Here is a 14,680-nt window from a genome sequence, read left to right on the forward strand (position 1 = left end):
GGGAAGGACAAACTTAACACAAGCAGTTTTACAATGGGGGATTGATGGCCGCAGTGAGCAGACACAGGGCTGTGACTCCAAAGACCGGAACAGCCCAGAACGAGCATGTCCAGAGCTTCGGCTGTCAGGGACATCGCCACCTAACCAGCAAGGGGCCACGTGGCGAGGTACCAGAGGCGCCGCACACTTGCCACTTAATCGCGACGTGTAACACCCACTCAGCCGACATCCCGTGGCAACTCGTGGCACATCGTTACCGCGTAACTTTACGGTAAGCAGACTCAACAAAAGCATCCCCGTGTCAATTACGGAGAAAAGCTCTTTTATTGTAGCTAGTTTACAGCACTGAAAATACGCACACTGAATTTAGTTGAAGACGGTGGCAGCTACAAACCACGTCTCAGGTTTCTCCAGGCTCGGGTTCCACATGCAGGTGGACTCGTTCAGAATGTTAATTGTGATAATGCAGCAGACCGGTTCTCCTGGAAAGCCACACCGACGACACACACTCGTCTGCAGCCCCAATTAAGCAACTCTCATTGAATTCCAGGGAATAATTAATTCACCTGTGCACACCGCCTAAAACTAAGCAAACCCGAGTCAAGAGTTTTGTTATGTCCCGCAAACTGGAGCTATGATCCACCACTGGCTAAAGATTCCCGTGTGAACGCGTTGACAAGTGGACCAGACATCTGCCAGTCCGTTCGAGCGGCCTGTATACCGTACGGCGACGGTGCCACACTCCGGGCTCCCAACAGCTACAAAACAGTTGCGATGAGCCTGCCATCGTGACACTGCTCCGGCACAAGTCTGGCAGGCACTCCACCGGAACCAGCTTCAGCAACGGGGCTCACCATCGCTTCTCGAGGGGGAGGCGGGCTTCCTGGTGCACATTTCATACCTCCGATTAACAGTTGGCTACATGCGGTGTGAAAGTTGTACATACACCCCCAGCGCATGCTCATTAGCGGTACGAACGAATACCACGTTGTGGTAATAGTGAAGTATTGTTTAAAGGGCAGTGCCCTTCTAGGAACAATACCCTCTGTTGATGCAGGAAAGCTCCGAGGTAACGTACTTTACATTATCAGGAGGTCCCTGCACTGGGATGTTTTAGCCAATTCCACGAATGAGTGGCATGCGAGAGAAAACTGTAGAAGCAGGAGAAAACACAGCACGCATTACTAAGCTAACGGTCCAAGTTCTACACAGGATACAAAAAAAACATTTGCTGCGATACCTTTCCCCAGGTCACCACGCAGCCCTAAAATGGTTTGGGACTTTCACAAAAAATCCGTGATCCACCAAGCCTTAGTTTCCACAGTGCTGGATCAAAGATAGGCATCACTTCGCCTGGCTACTAGTTTTCTTCTAAACAGGGCATTTATGTACAGTTACGCCTGTGGAGAGTGTCTTTTAACAACATCTCCCGACTCTGCTGCTAATTTCCTTGCGCACAGCAAGTGCGGAAATGAAAAAAGATATCTCGTGATGATGCAGGGCAATGTCTTGTACTGTATTCCGCATCCTGCAGATGCAGCAGCTCGCACCTGTGTCAACAGGGAGAAGTCCAAGCCAATGCTTACACACACACACATGGCTTCCAAGGTATCAGTGAACTCGCACGAATGGGCGAGTCCAACAAAGTAAAAGGCCTCCATTTCTGAGAACTATTGAGCGTTAAATATTGAACTTAAAACTAATTAAATATCCCAGCCAAATTCAAAGGCAGGTTTTGAATAATGACCTTGTTCTGACACTAAACGGACCACATAATGTGTGTTCATAGATGGCTCTTGGCCAAAACCTCATAAGTTACAAAACAAATCTCAACTGCTCAAGTTTCCCAATTAAACATTTTTTGAGAAAAACACTGGTCCCGAAAATCCGAGGGCTGATGGGGTCAATCATTAGGTTAATGTTTACATGGACTCTGCCTTGCCTCACAAGTAACACAACTGCCCAGTCGATGCAAAGCACATTTTTAATAAGCCTACGTGTTAACCAAACTGTAAATACATGACAAATAGTACCGAACCCCAGTATCCAATATTTCCACACTCTGGATCAATTTATGCCAATTCCAAATGAAACTTCTTCCTAAGGCATAGCCAACCATGACCTATTCTCGTTGTATCCATACTGAAACATTGAAGTGCTTGCCCAAATGTTTAAAGGTCAACTGATGAAGACAATTCAGAAGCAGATCAAGGTGCGGACCGGAGTTCGTCTTCTCACTCCGGTCACGTCCAAACCCAGCCGCCGAGTCAGCTTTGCCAGACCGACGGTCCGCCTTCAAGTAACACCGGTCTCCGCTTCATGACCACTCCACACACGGCGCGGGACGTGAAGCCGCTCTCGGGTTTGTACGTCTCCGATGACCCCAGGTACAGCAAGTAGCCCCAGCAGCAGCGACTGCTACTGCTGCTGCCAAAAACGCTCCGGCGGCCATCGGCAGACTGTCCTCCCACCTCATGACCGCACACACGCGACGATGCAACTGGTGGCAGCTGAACAGTCGTCGAGTGCTACTGCTACGGATTCTAGCGTTCGAACTTGAGAAATATTAACGAGCGTCATTCTGCCTTTAAGCTTAAAAAGAGTCGAAACTATTATCTACAATTGCTTTTCCAATCATGCCCCTAGAGAATGCGCACTCCAGGGGTAGGCGCGATCAGCTGCTGAGCGCGAGCGTCGTCGGTTCAACTACATTGCGGATGTCAAGGGGTGGGCCGCGTGGCTCACAGCAGCCTCCCAAGAAGCGCAAGAGCTTCACGGCCACAGTAGTTCTGTCCGGTGCTGCTATCCATCCATAAGACACATTGGGAGCCAGAGATGAGCAGGGATGGCCATCTCTCCATCACCACAGCTGGCCCTCTCATATTGCACACTTGGAACACACACACCCCGACCATGGCATGACGCAGACTGTTACTTTAAATCATGCAGGTATGGAGACATACTTAAGAGTTCAATTATAGCTATTTAAAGCCACATATACTTCTAGAATAATAATAGTAATAATAAGAATGGCACTATGATTTGTCAAGAGTAATTTACATATACATACAGGTGAGAGAAGTCTATGGCATCAGTCACTTCGTAGGTTGATTCAACTGGCAGCGCAGACCGTGACACCCGCTGTCGCTACATCACACACATCACAAGCAAACGTGCGGCATTGCTGGAACTTGCGGCATTGCTAGAACTTTTTAACGGAAATATTATTCGCACTTTAGATGAAATAACTTTGGCTGCGTGACCTTTATTTGCAGCATGCCAAACATAAAACAGTTTTTTTGTGTATCAAAAAAACCTAAGATTTTACGCTTTCAAAAATCCCTTACCGTTGTCGCTTCTCTAAGTTTTGCTTCTCACAATCCATAAGCAAAATGAAGTGCGGAAGAAAAAAATATTTCAACTAACGTGCACGAGTGTATAAGTGGTGGCCTTAAGAAGCCTAAACAGATGAAATCCTCTATGGCTGGAAGTGCCTCCCATCTCACTCAAGATCCACCAAGGCCCGACAGCGGCCTATCCCCAGCCTGTCTGCTGGGCCGGCCACCGGACAAGTGGGAGGTGGCCATGCACGTACACGTACTGGCACTTTTTGCAAATGACCAAAACTCTCGTGAAGAAATTATAAGGTCCCGGGCAAAGCCACACTTTGCGGTGATGTGTAACGGCCGTTGAGAGCACGCCACGTGGGGCGCGGGAGGTGAAACGATCGCTACCACCGCTGCCGCCGCCGGACAAAGGAAGGCGGAGCGAGGGGGGTCAAGACAGGGTCGATGCGCAGCTCGTGTCGCTCACTCCCAGTCTTCCCAGTCGCCCTCCATCTAAGAGTCGTACGCACACACACACACACGCACGCACGAACGCACGAACGCACACACAGCGGCAGTCGCCGTCAGTAGCCATCAGTCAGGATTATTCCGTAGATGCAAGCGGACGTAAGCTCAAACCACATGCAGCACGCAGAAACATAATATAAACCACATGCATGAAAAACAAACAATGTGTGCAACACACACAACAAATGAAACGCAGATATACAAACATGTGAGCAAATTTAACGGGACTTCAACGCCCTCTAGTGGCCGCCAACGGCACCTGCCTTTAGTGATCAAATATCGGAGTGCACGATAAAGGGTGGGATTCGGAGAAACCGGCGTTCCGATAACCCGGCGCAAACAGATGGACTAGAGGTCAAAGAAGCGTAGCACCTCCCCAGACGCCTCTGCTTTGGCCAGCGCTTGCTGTATCTCCTCCTCCGTCATGTCCAGTTCAAACTCCTTCTCCCAGTCCTCGCTGATGTCTGTGCTGGAGCCTGCAAGAATCCACATGCATCAGTCAAAATATTTCCAGCTACCGCACAGTTAGAGACGTGACCTTATCATCACAGCATGTGACATTGATGTCGAGTGAGAATTCCTTTTTTTTTCCATATGTTGGTGTAAGTATCCTTTCCACAGCTTACGTGATGTGCACATCACACAAAACCCAACTCCGGCGGGAGTCCAGCCGAAACGTGCCACGCGACGCAAAGCAGCCGAGTAGAGACTACGGTGACGACGGAGAGACAAGAGCCGCAACCCAGTGGCCCCCCAAGACCCCAGAAGGTCACAGAAAGGGGATGGCGAGAGCAACGGGCGGCGCCGTACCGATCTTGGCGCTGTTGGACGGCGTCGACTTGCCGCTGTCCGACCGCAGCTCCAGCACGCGCAGGTCGGTCACCGCCTCGTCCTTGCCGGCCGCGGGAGGCGTCGGGGACGCCGAGTCCCTCCGCTCGCCCGCGCCGCCGTCTCCGCCGGTGAGCGCGTGCGACACGAGCGTCTCCGCGGTTACCGTGTCCGAGGTGGTCACGGTCTCCGAGGACGCGGAAGGGGGGAGAGCGTCAGGCGCGGCGCCGGCGTCAGTCCTCGAGTCCGGGGCGGGCGAGGAGGGGGTCGGTTTGTCGGAATCGTGGCGGGCGGTGGGCGCGGGCCGCGGCTCACGCCGCTCGCTCAGCGAGAGCGCCGTCTCTGTGAGTTCGCTCAGCGTCTGTACCGACGAGCTCGGGGGGTGCGGCGCATCCGCGGAGGGGGACTCCCGCCGGGTCCCGTCGGCCTCGGGGTGGGAGGGGCGGACGTGGCCGACTCTGCTCTCCTTCTTGGAGTCCAGGAGATCGTCTGCAGGAGCACACGGCGGTGGCAGAGCACACACTAAGCTCAGCTCACCTATTCCTGCATTTAAAGTTAATAACGTGTTAATTACAAGCTGAAAAGCTGGTCCATTAAGGGGCGCGACCTCACTTTGTTACACCCACACACTCGCATGCTAATTGCACTGTAATTCTAAATAATTTATTTATTTAGATATCTCTGTAACAATTTTGTTGCCAATTTTGTCCAAAATCTTTAAGAGATGTGGACACTGGTTGTGTGGCAAGTTTAATAGTTACCGTTTGACGGGGAATTGACATGTTCTCATGTTAAACTCGTGAAGTGCCCTCGGAAAGATGGACACATTTCCCCTGCACAGCGACGAGTAAGCTCTCAGCACCTTTACAAAAAAACCAGGATGTTTTCTGTCACCGAGACGAGAGACCACTCAGGCACTACAAGCACAACAAAGCACCACGACATAAAAATGAAACATTCTGAAATCAAATCAAGACTTCGTGGGAGAACATTTTCACAGGCCCAAAAGTTACAGTATTGCGGTGTTTCTTTACACCGCCGCAGTAAGCCATGACTTGTAGAATGCATATCGTCTATTACTATCAGCAAAGCGGGCATGGAACCCGCGCTCCTGATAACCCAGCAACGGTGAAATGTGATGGCTGTGTCGTTGTGCGACGGGGAAAGTGGCACACTCGCAGCCTCACCCTCCTCATCTTCCCAGCCCAGCTCCTTGTCCTGGCTGCTGGGGTCTGCCCTCTTCATCAGATCGGCTCTCCGTGCCTCGTCCTTCTCGCACACGCAAAGGGTCAGGCACGCACCAGGCTCAGATGGCACGCGCCGTTCAACGACGCCGAACGTCGCTTTCGTTTGTGATCTTTCTGTCCAATTTGTTCATTCTACAAAAACTAATCAGATCCACGCAAACAGCAAGAGAAGCTCTTTTAAAATGAGAGTCTGTGCCTTTTTACACCTGATGAGGGAGGCTAGTGCTGCCTCCGAAACGTCGAGATTTAATTTAGTTGTTTTCATTTATTTTATTTTATTAATTGTTTTACCTACGTGACTTTACCGAAAAAACCAAAGAAGAAGATGGATAGTTATTCATACGGCTCAATTTTCAACCCACCTTAGGACCTGCACATTCCAGACACCCGTCTGTAAACGGGAAAATGCCTCTTCCCGATGAACCCTTTGGAGAGATGGAATAATACTACCAGCAGCACACTGTGGCTATCAAACAAACCGAGGAGGAAGCTCCATTGACCCTACGGAGTAAGACCAACAGCGTTAGAGAGAGCCAAGTGACTGCGCAAAGGGGGCCTCACAACCCTTCGCCCAGTCACTTGGCTAAATTTAGCACGGTTGGCTACGTACGGTGCGAAAGAAGTTCAACACACATATGTACACACCTGTTCCAACTGGTAGACCTTGTAGAAGTAGCGGTGCCAGAACTCCAGGTGGGACACGGCCGCAGGTACCTGCGGGGGTGATTACCACAGCAAACAGTTCCGGGGTTCATTCCACTTTCGAACCTACTTGAGCAGAAGTATCCCTTTAAAAACATTGTCAACCACAGCAGTTATTCCCCCCTCTTCTATTATATTCAAATTGTGCTATCAGTGTCACATCAGACGATGATTAAATTCCCGTTCTGAACTGTCGCAGCAAGAAGTGCACCACCGTGTCACGAGAATGTCCCTGGAAGATGTTGAAGGGCTACTTTTGAAGCGACCTCAATAGGCCTGTCAGTCGCGACGGAGCTATCTTCCCACCTGCACTGCTACAGTGAGAAAAAATAGGCTTGTCATCCGTGCTCCTTCCGTAACTGAGAGCTCAATCTTTTGGTTTGATCACAGGACGGGTGGGAAAGTGCTGGCCACTAATGCGGCTTTTCGCAAAGGGTGACCGACAGTGATGACAATTTCACCCTCTTTATCCAGACACTGGGATCCACCAATAGCGCCGCCACATCGGCGCGGACAAGAGGTGCTCCACTGTGGTGGACACGTCGGTGTACCCGTCGGGGCTCCTGGCTAGGGGTGGCCGTGACCGCGTCGTCTCACCAGACGCGTGTAGAGCGCACGGATCGCGGGGCACGCGACCAGCAGCTCCGCCGTCTCCGCCTTGCGCTCCTCCAGGCTGAAGCTCTCGGCCCACGACATAAAATGCTCCTGGAGGCCTGGGCGCAGCGCACACACACATGCGTGGTACGGAGACTCTGCTAAGAACCATTCTCAGGTTGAGACATCGTTATCACTATCAGCACCAGCAGCAGCCATGAAAGCCTCCCCAATCTGTCGCCATCTCTCGCGGTGGCGAGAATGGAACGAACAGAGTGGATGTAACAATCCACCTAGCACCTGCACGCAAGCTGATTTTATCGCTTCATTTTCGTGGTGTATGCCTTCTTAAGCGTCCTGCCAAAGCCCACTTAGTTTGTCGTGATTCTAGATATGTTCTCGAATCCATGTGATGAAATACAACTATATCCTGCATTTTGTTCAGGCTAATTGCCACGCAGTTTGTGGCTATAAAAAAAAAGAAGCGATTACAAATCCCAATACAGAATCCTTCTGAAAAACAAGTTTTGAGACTCAGCAAGGCAAGTTGAAGGAGCAATACATACAAGGCCATTTGGATGATATACTTGTGGGAAGACCCAATCCACAAAACACAGCTCTCAACTTGCAGGCACACCAACAGTGCATGTATCCCAGGCTGCCCAACACAAGTTTAAGCTTTGTTAATAAACACGATTTTAAATCACTGTCAAACACTCCATATTCCGTGATATCGCGCCTCCAATTATCACGGATGGATACGTACAGTGCAAAAGAAGTTCAACATACGTACATTTCACCGCATTGGCACTGCATAAAAACATACGAGAGTGACGTGACAGTGATATACCTAGAGTGCTATGATTACATGTCCGAGCGTGATTTTAAAATCCATTCTTTCACTGTGGAAGTTTTGAACGAGATGCTACACAGCTGTGGACACAGCACCAATACAGCTTTAGGTGTGCATCTGCAACATGAGACCCGTTCATTTATTTTTTGGGTTGCACCTCACGTTAACAAGGAGTGAGTGCGCATTGCGCTCTGCTTACCATCAGGCTCATTGCAGTACGTGGCAGGGTCGGCTTGCAGGCTGTACAGCCGGGCCTGCAAAGCGTCATGTTCAATCAACACACAGAACCTCTCAAACACTGCATTGATATGCATCTACATAGCCTAGACTAACACGAGCCATACAAAGTGTGACACTTTTGTTTAGTCAGTTCTTAATTAAAGTATTCGGTCCTTGTATATTTTTCAGTACATAATGATTTACCCGCATTACAATTCTATGAATTGTCCTGATGTGAAGTTGTGATGTAATGGTGAAAGTAGTGCCTATGGTTGCTGCAGGGTTTACATGAGCCAATCGTATACTAAGGATTAAACAGATTCTTACACACAAGATCGGATACGCATATCCTAAGTGTAAGAATCCATGTTCATAATTCTTTTATACACTTTTAAAAACTCTTCCATACCCTTTAATATGTTGGGTTGCAAGTTAAAAACTGTTTTGTAAAATGAAGATAAATCCAGGTAACACGTGGGGATAACAGAAAGACACGGAGCACAGCAAAACGAAGCACCTTGACGCGGTCGTAGGGCTCCGTGGAGCCGTCCGGAGTCGCCACCAAGGCCACATCGTCGCAGTCCAGGGTTCGGTCAGGCGAGGGTGAAAACGCGTCGGAGATAACCCCAAACAGGCTTGAGAGGCTCTCCTTCATCTTCCGCCCCGTGTCCGTCGAGCCGTCAGCCTGGGTGTGCAACGACGACGACAGCAGTGACGACAGCAGTGACGACAGCAGTGACGAGAGCAGTGACGACAGCAGTGACGACAGCAGTGACGACAACAGTGACGAGTGGGGACAGTCATAGTGGGGGTGCGTGGGGGCCCGGGGCAACGCACACTGTGTGGGCCCCCCCTCCCCCTCAACGCCTTCAAACTAAACCGGAAGTACTACATCTGACATGGTGAGGTTGAAGCACGGGGTCCCCTCAATTCGCCGCACCCTAGGGAGGGCTCTGGTAACAACACGCACAGCAAGCGGCCACCCCAGAGCCTGACACTGCGACTGGGGCAGCCAGGCCTGCCGTGCACGGTGGTACTCTTTTCTAGGTCAAGCTGTCGCAACTGCCACTAGAATCAATAAAAACGATTTCTCTATGACAAGGCCAAAACAGTTGTCCGTAGGAGATTAAATGGGTTTTAACGCCGCACAGAGCAGCATACAATGAGATAAATCACCAGCAGAATGGCCATAGCCACGAACTGTACACGTGTTGCACTGTACATCGACCCATCACACATGCAAGTGACAAATATGTAAATTTACTCTTGTGTTGCAATCGAAACGTCGTAATATGTTATTTTAATTTATTATTTTATTTTTAGACGTGACTTAACCGAAAAGAACCAAAGAATGTAAATTTACTATTGCATTGACTTTCAGTAAATGTATTTACGTGTTAAATGCACACGTAGTCTGGAAGTGACGATTCAATACCGCCAGCAATTTGGGGGCCGATTAAATAATCAATTCCTTTTTTTGCGTTGTTCTGAATCGTTTCTTGTTTCTTGTGCCTCTTTTTTCATATGTTCCCTACATTAGTCAATGTCGGATCAGCATATTATTTGCATATAGTTGCATAAAAACGTAAACCGATTCTTGAATGCAAAACATGATACATGTACCATCAGCTTGACATGTATCGATCACAACTTAACCCTTTCCCTTTCCTAGATGACCACAGTTGCAGGGTGGGTCCCGTTCACCGCTGAATCTGGGCACTCGCAAGCGGTTCAAGGTTAATTTTATTTAGAGGCATAGCACCATTGCTTTTAAAGACATTGTATTCACCGCAGGGAACCGTAGAGACACGACTGCACTCTACAATGGCTAGCGCCAAATTGTGCCACAATCAATCCCGCATGGCTTTGTGGAAGCCTCGTAACCAATAAAGTTATTATTTTTTTCGTCCAGTTCCGTTCCGATGACACGTGTCATGGAATCTGAAGAAAATCCGATGACGTACGTGTACGTACGTCATCGGAACAAGAAAGGGTTAAGAATCGATATTAATCCATCGATGCACCGGGGGTCAAGGGTGTTGTGGGTGCCGTGAGTGTCACGCGCGTCACGGAGCGCTACGGGCAGCGGGGGCGGCCCTACCGCGAGCTTGTCGCGCATGGCCGAGGCAGTGGCGGCGATGGTCGACGTGGTGTCGTGCTGCACCACCTCCGTGAACTCCGTCAGGTCGCGCTTGATGAACTCCAGCGCTTCCGACGACTGTGGAGAAGCGGACACAGCCACGTGGAGTCATAACAATATATTAATAATCATGAATTAATAATGATACATGAATAATAAGTTGGAGGACTTGAGCGGTCTTTGTCCATGGATCAGAGTGCTGTAGACAATATGCATAACGAGAACAAAGCAATAATCAGAACAACCTTTCAATAAAAAAACATTCTAATCATAATAAGAAAAGGAGGGGAACAGCCTGAAGATAAAATGAGATGAAAGCCTTCTTACATAGGAATGTTTTAAGTTGAGACAACACTTCTCAATTGAAGTCAAATCCCTGAAATATTTTGGCAAACCGTTCCAGAGTCGAGGGGCTACGCAGGCCCACAGCCCGTTCCCCCCCAGAGCGGAGCCTTCACCTCGGAGTGGCACACTCAACGGCACCCATTCGTTTGCATCAACAACCACATTTCACAGGGTCACGGGCATCTCTTCTGCTTCATATGCAATGGACACCTCCGATTAGCATGATTGGTTACATACAGTGCGAAGAAGTTCAACATACATTCATCTCAAAGTGCATACCATTATTTATAGCGTGCCATGGCAAATGCCTGCTACTAGCAATCCTCACTCCCACTCAAAGGAACGATAGCTATAAAAACCCGTGTGGAAGATGTCACATGTAGAATGATGAACTACAGATTCAGAAGATTAACAAACATTGGGCAACAAAATTACTCCGAGTAAAGTTTATATTTGCTAAGGTGCTCGTTTCTCTGCAGGTTGCCCACCTTGCCTCATGTCCTGAAATGACGTTACTCCAGTTTGTCCATTGCCCCGATGCCTGTATATCTATGTATCTCTCCCATATCCCATGTTCACAATGTCCCCTTGTGTTGTCATCTCTCCTGGTCGCTCACCATGTCTGTTCCCATGCAATTGTTTCCCACCATATCTAACATGTCGGCTGTCTCACTGTGTCATCTCCCGGTCAATCGCGGTCTCATTTATCCATGGCCCCACATCTCCTACCTTTATCCCATGTCCCCCTGTGTCATCTCTACTGGGTCAATCCTTTTCTCCTTGTGTCTGCCAAGTTCCCCAATGTTTCTTCTGCCCAATCTCCGTTTGGCTCGTCTGCCATTGTCTCACGGTGCGGTCTTGTTCGTGTTTACTTCGTGTTCACTCCGTGTCACCGTGTCCCCCACGGGGCCCTGCTCGTGACCCCGTGGGTTTCGTCGCTCCTCACCTTGCTCCGCGCCGTCTCCAGGGTGGTGTGAATCCAGCTGCCCCACCAGCCGCCGCCAGCCTCCCTGCACACGACGAACACAGACGGCAGAGACGGAGTTAGCGCGGTAGTAGACAATGGTGAGGGTTAAGCATTGGGCAATTGGGTTAGAGTTGATGTAGGGAACCTTACGGTTTGGAGCCACGGTTGGGTTTTGGGGGTTTGTTTAGAGCTGGGTTAAAGGTTAGGATTAGAGTCCGAGCGAGACCTCGGTTTGCAGGTAGCAGAGCTGGGAGCGGGTTACAGGCACCGATTGTAAATTGGTAGGTTCAGGGTATATCCCTAAGGGTAGGGTTAGAGATGGGTTTGCGTTAGCGGGAGAGTGGGTGGAGAGGTGATTAGCACACTGGTGGAGCAACTTAAGTTCAACTCCTGGCCAAGATTGGCATCAACTCTGAGCGAAATCTGCACTAGTCCAGCGCCCCACTCCCATCTTCACCAACCTGGGCAGGGGTAGAGCTAGGGGACACCAGGGCAGGGGTAGAGCTAGGGGACACCAGGGGAGGGGTAGAGTTGGGTGACGCCAGGGTGGGGGGTAGAGTTGGGTGACGCCACGAGAGGGGTAGAGTTGGGTGACACCAGGGTAGAGACAGGGGTAGGTACAGTGGTCGGGATAAGGGTACACGAGGGGTGAGTGCAGACTCGCTCGGGCTGATTCACACGCAGGGGCTGGGAGGAGGTAAACACAGCGGCCGCGACCACAGCCCTCCCTGCTCGCTACAGCCTCCAACGCGCTCGGTGAGGGGGGGGGTTGGTGGCGGTGGAGGCAGCGGCCGAGAGGGCCGCAGAGCAGGGGGACCCCGCGGGGAGGGTGCGGGAGCTCGAGGGGGTCCGGGGTGGGTAGAGGGGGGGGGCGCGACGACGCCGAGGGAGGGGAAGCCGAGGACCGCCTCGGCCGTCCATCCCCGTCCGCTCACCCGCCGTCCGCCATCTTCCCGCCTTACGTCACCACAACAGCCGGTCACGTGACGCAGCGCGCTCGTCACATGACCCCAGCCACCCCCCCACTCCACCCCCCCACTCCACCCCCCCCACTCCACCCCCCCACTCCACCCCCCCCACCCCCACTCCACCCCCCCCCCCACCGCTTCCCATCGACCGTCCAGAGGCAGCGGCCGTGATCGCTCCACTGCTGGATGGAGCCCCCCCACCCAACAATCATCCCGCCACCATCGGTCGCGATGCTGCGATGAAACAATCGTCGCTTGGGCGCCTCGGGACGTTCTCGGGCGGACACTTCGGGGCCAATGCGATGACGTCGCTGGGTGCTTTAAAGTGGGGATGGCGAAGTCTAATGAGTGTCGTAATGCCCTCCTCCTGCTGCGCGATGATGATGGTGGTTGCAATTATCGCCGAAACGTCGCGCCAAGGTGTTGCGAGATGGCTGTGGCACGCTTGTTCACGCCACCAGCTTTATTAACGTGCTTGTCGCGTCGGCTGGTAGGAGGGTTTACGACACACATTTTACTTACAGGCGGTCTGATCCAGCACAAATACATTCAGTCGTGAGACCGCGTCCCGCCATTCGCTTCATCGTTTGTGCCATTGTCCAAGTTTGATCCCAAATTAAACTCGAACTCGTTTATTTTACCAGGTAAGGCCCACTGAAATATATAGTGGGGTTTTTTTTTTTTCAGAAGCGACCTGGCCACAAATGATAGCTAAACTTTGTGGCTTATCCTCATGCGGACATTTACAGTATAGCAGAGGTGGGACAAAGTCATTGTTATGCAAGTCCAAGTCGAGTCGCAAGTCATCAAATTCATGACTCGAGTCTGACTCGAGTCCAAGTCACATGACTCGAGTCCACACCTCTGCAGTATAGCAGCCGAATAATCGAAACGCGTGATGTAGATTCCAAATGTGGAGAAAAATCCACGCTCCAAGGGCCTTGGATCGAACCCCCGCGAGACCTCCTGTATACCAGGCGAGGTTGTTAACATCTTACCACCTCGAGACTCAGGCCCTCCCCCACAACGTCAGCATCTCGCACCTGCACGAGACGGTTCCATTGCTCCGTCTCCCCGATGGACGTACCGCTAAGGCGCGTTCATCCTTTGGCTCTCGCCCCATCGCCTCGAGCCCAAGGCCACTTCGTCGATGATGATTGATGATGGCTCTAACCCAGGGGTCGGTAAATTGCGGCTCTTTGGATGCCCTCTTGCTGCTCTTTCGCTGCCCCGTTGCGGGCAGCCGTTTGAAAAATAAATAAATTGTAAACACGTAAACTATGAAATGTCTTGGTGACGACAAAATGTACAACAGTCAAACTGTATTGTTAAAGAATAACTTAGCGGAGGACGGGGGGGACTAAATCGAATCATTTTATTCCATCACCTATTTTGTTTATTTTCATCAGCACTTGTTTGTTACATGCTGGACACCCACTGCCGTGTCTGTGCCTGTACAAGTCGCTCTGCGTGTGATGCGGCTCTAACTATTTTGGCCAAAGACAAAAATAATGGCTCTTCATCTTTGAAGCATCGGCTACCCCTGCTCTAATCTGTGCGCGTTCTCTAATCCACGTCTTCCTCTTCCCGCCTCGAAGTCTCATTCCGAGCTTGCGCCCGCTCTGCACGCTTCTCTGCGCACTCCTCAGTTTTCTGTTCCGCTGTTTGTTGGCCAATCTCCGTGATTTGTGAGACCCGTGCCGTTGATGATCGGCGCCGATTGAAGACGCCGTTCTCTCGGCGCAGCGCTGGTACCACGTTGCTTTCCATTGTCAAACAAAAACGACACTCAACGCATTCGTCAATAACACTGACTTACAAGGCAACGTATATAACAATATACGACGTTTCGGGCAATGGCCTTTTTCACAGCACATTATTATTCTTCATGTAACATCGACTTTCAAGTTCAGCTTCCTAAGAGCACCCTAACCCCGCCTCTTTGCCGTCTTGATCCCGATCC

At 50.7% G+C, this 14,680-nt stretch overlaps 1 protein-coding gene across 1 annotated transcript; it reads right to left on the minus strand.

Moving 5' to 3' along the window:
* Nucleotides 1-305: 305 nt before the first annotated feature.
* On the minus strand, nt 306-12,726 carry BSDC1 (BSD domain containing 1). Its single transcript, XM_078856352.1, has 11 exons — nt 12,685-12,726; nt 11,729-11,792; nt 10,399-10,515; nt 8,815-8,982; nt 8,278-8,332; nt 7,229-7,344; nt 6,575-6,643; nt 5,870-5,951; nt 4,665-5,171; nt 4,227-4,330; nt 306-3,839 (listed from the first exon to the last, which is right to left on the minus strand). Exons 1-11 carry the CDS (start codon nt 12,696-12,698, stop codon nt 3,810-3,812), a joined length of 1,326 nt encoding a protein of 441 aa, XP_078712478.1. The 5' UTR covers nt 12,699-12,726; the 3' UTR covers nt 306-3,809.
* Between the last annotated feature and the right edge of the window lie 1,954 nt (nt 12,727-14,680).

This window comes from Lampetra fluviatilis, chromosome 5 (assembly GCF_964198595.1).
Source record: "Lampetra fluviatilis chromosome 5, kcLamFluv1.1, whole genome shotgun sequence".
Taxonomy (NCBI): domain Eukaryota; kingdom Metazoa; phylum Chordata; class Hyperoartia; order Petromyzontiformes; family Petromyzontidae; genus Lampetra; species Lampetra fluviatilis.

Bases quoted from the DNA above. Each gene is read 5' to 3' on its own strand.
- BSDC1 (XM_078856352.1), bottom strand. The intron at 10,516-11,728 runs GTGAGGAGCGAC...GCTTCTCCACAG, and splicing joins TGGAGACGGCGCGGAGCAAG to TCGTCGGAAGCGCTGGAGTT. The intron at 6,644-7,228 runs GTGAGACGACGC...TCACCCCCGCAG, and splicing joins GTGCGCTCTACACGCGTCTG to GTACCTGCGGCCGTGTCCCA.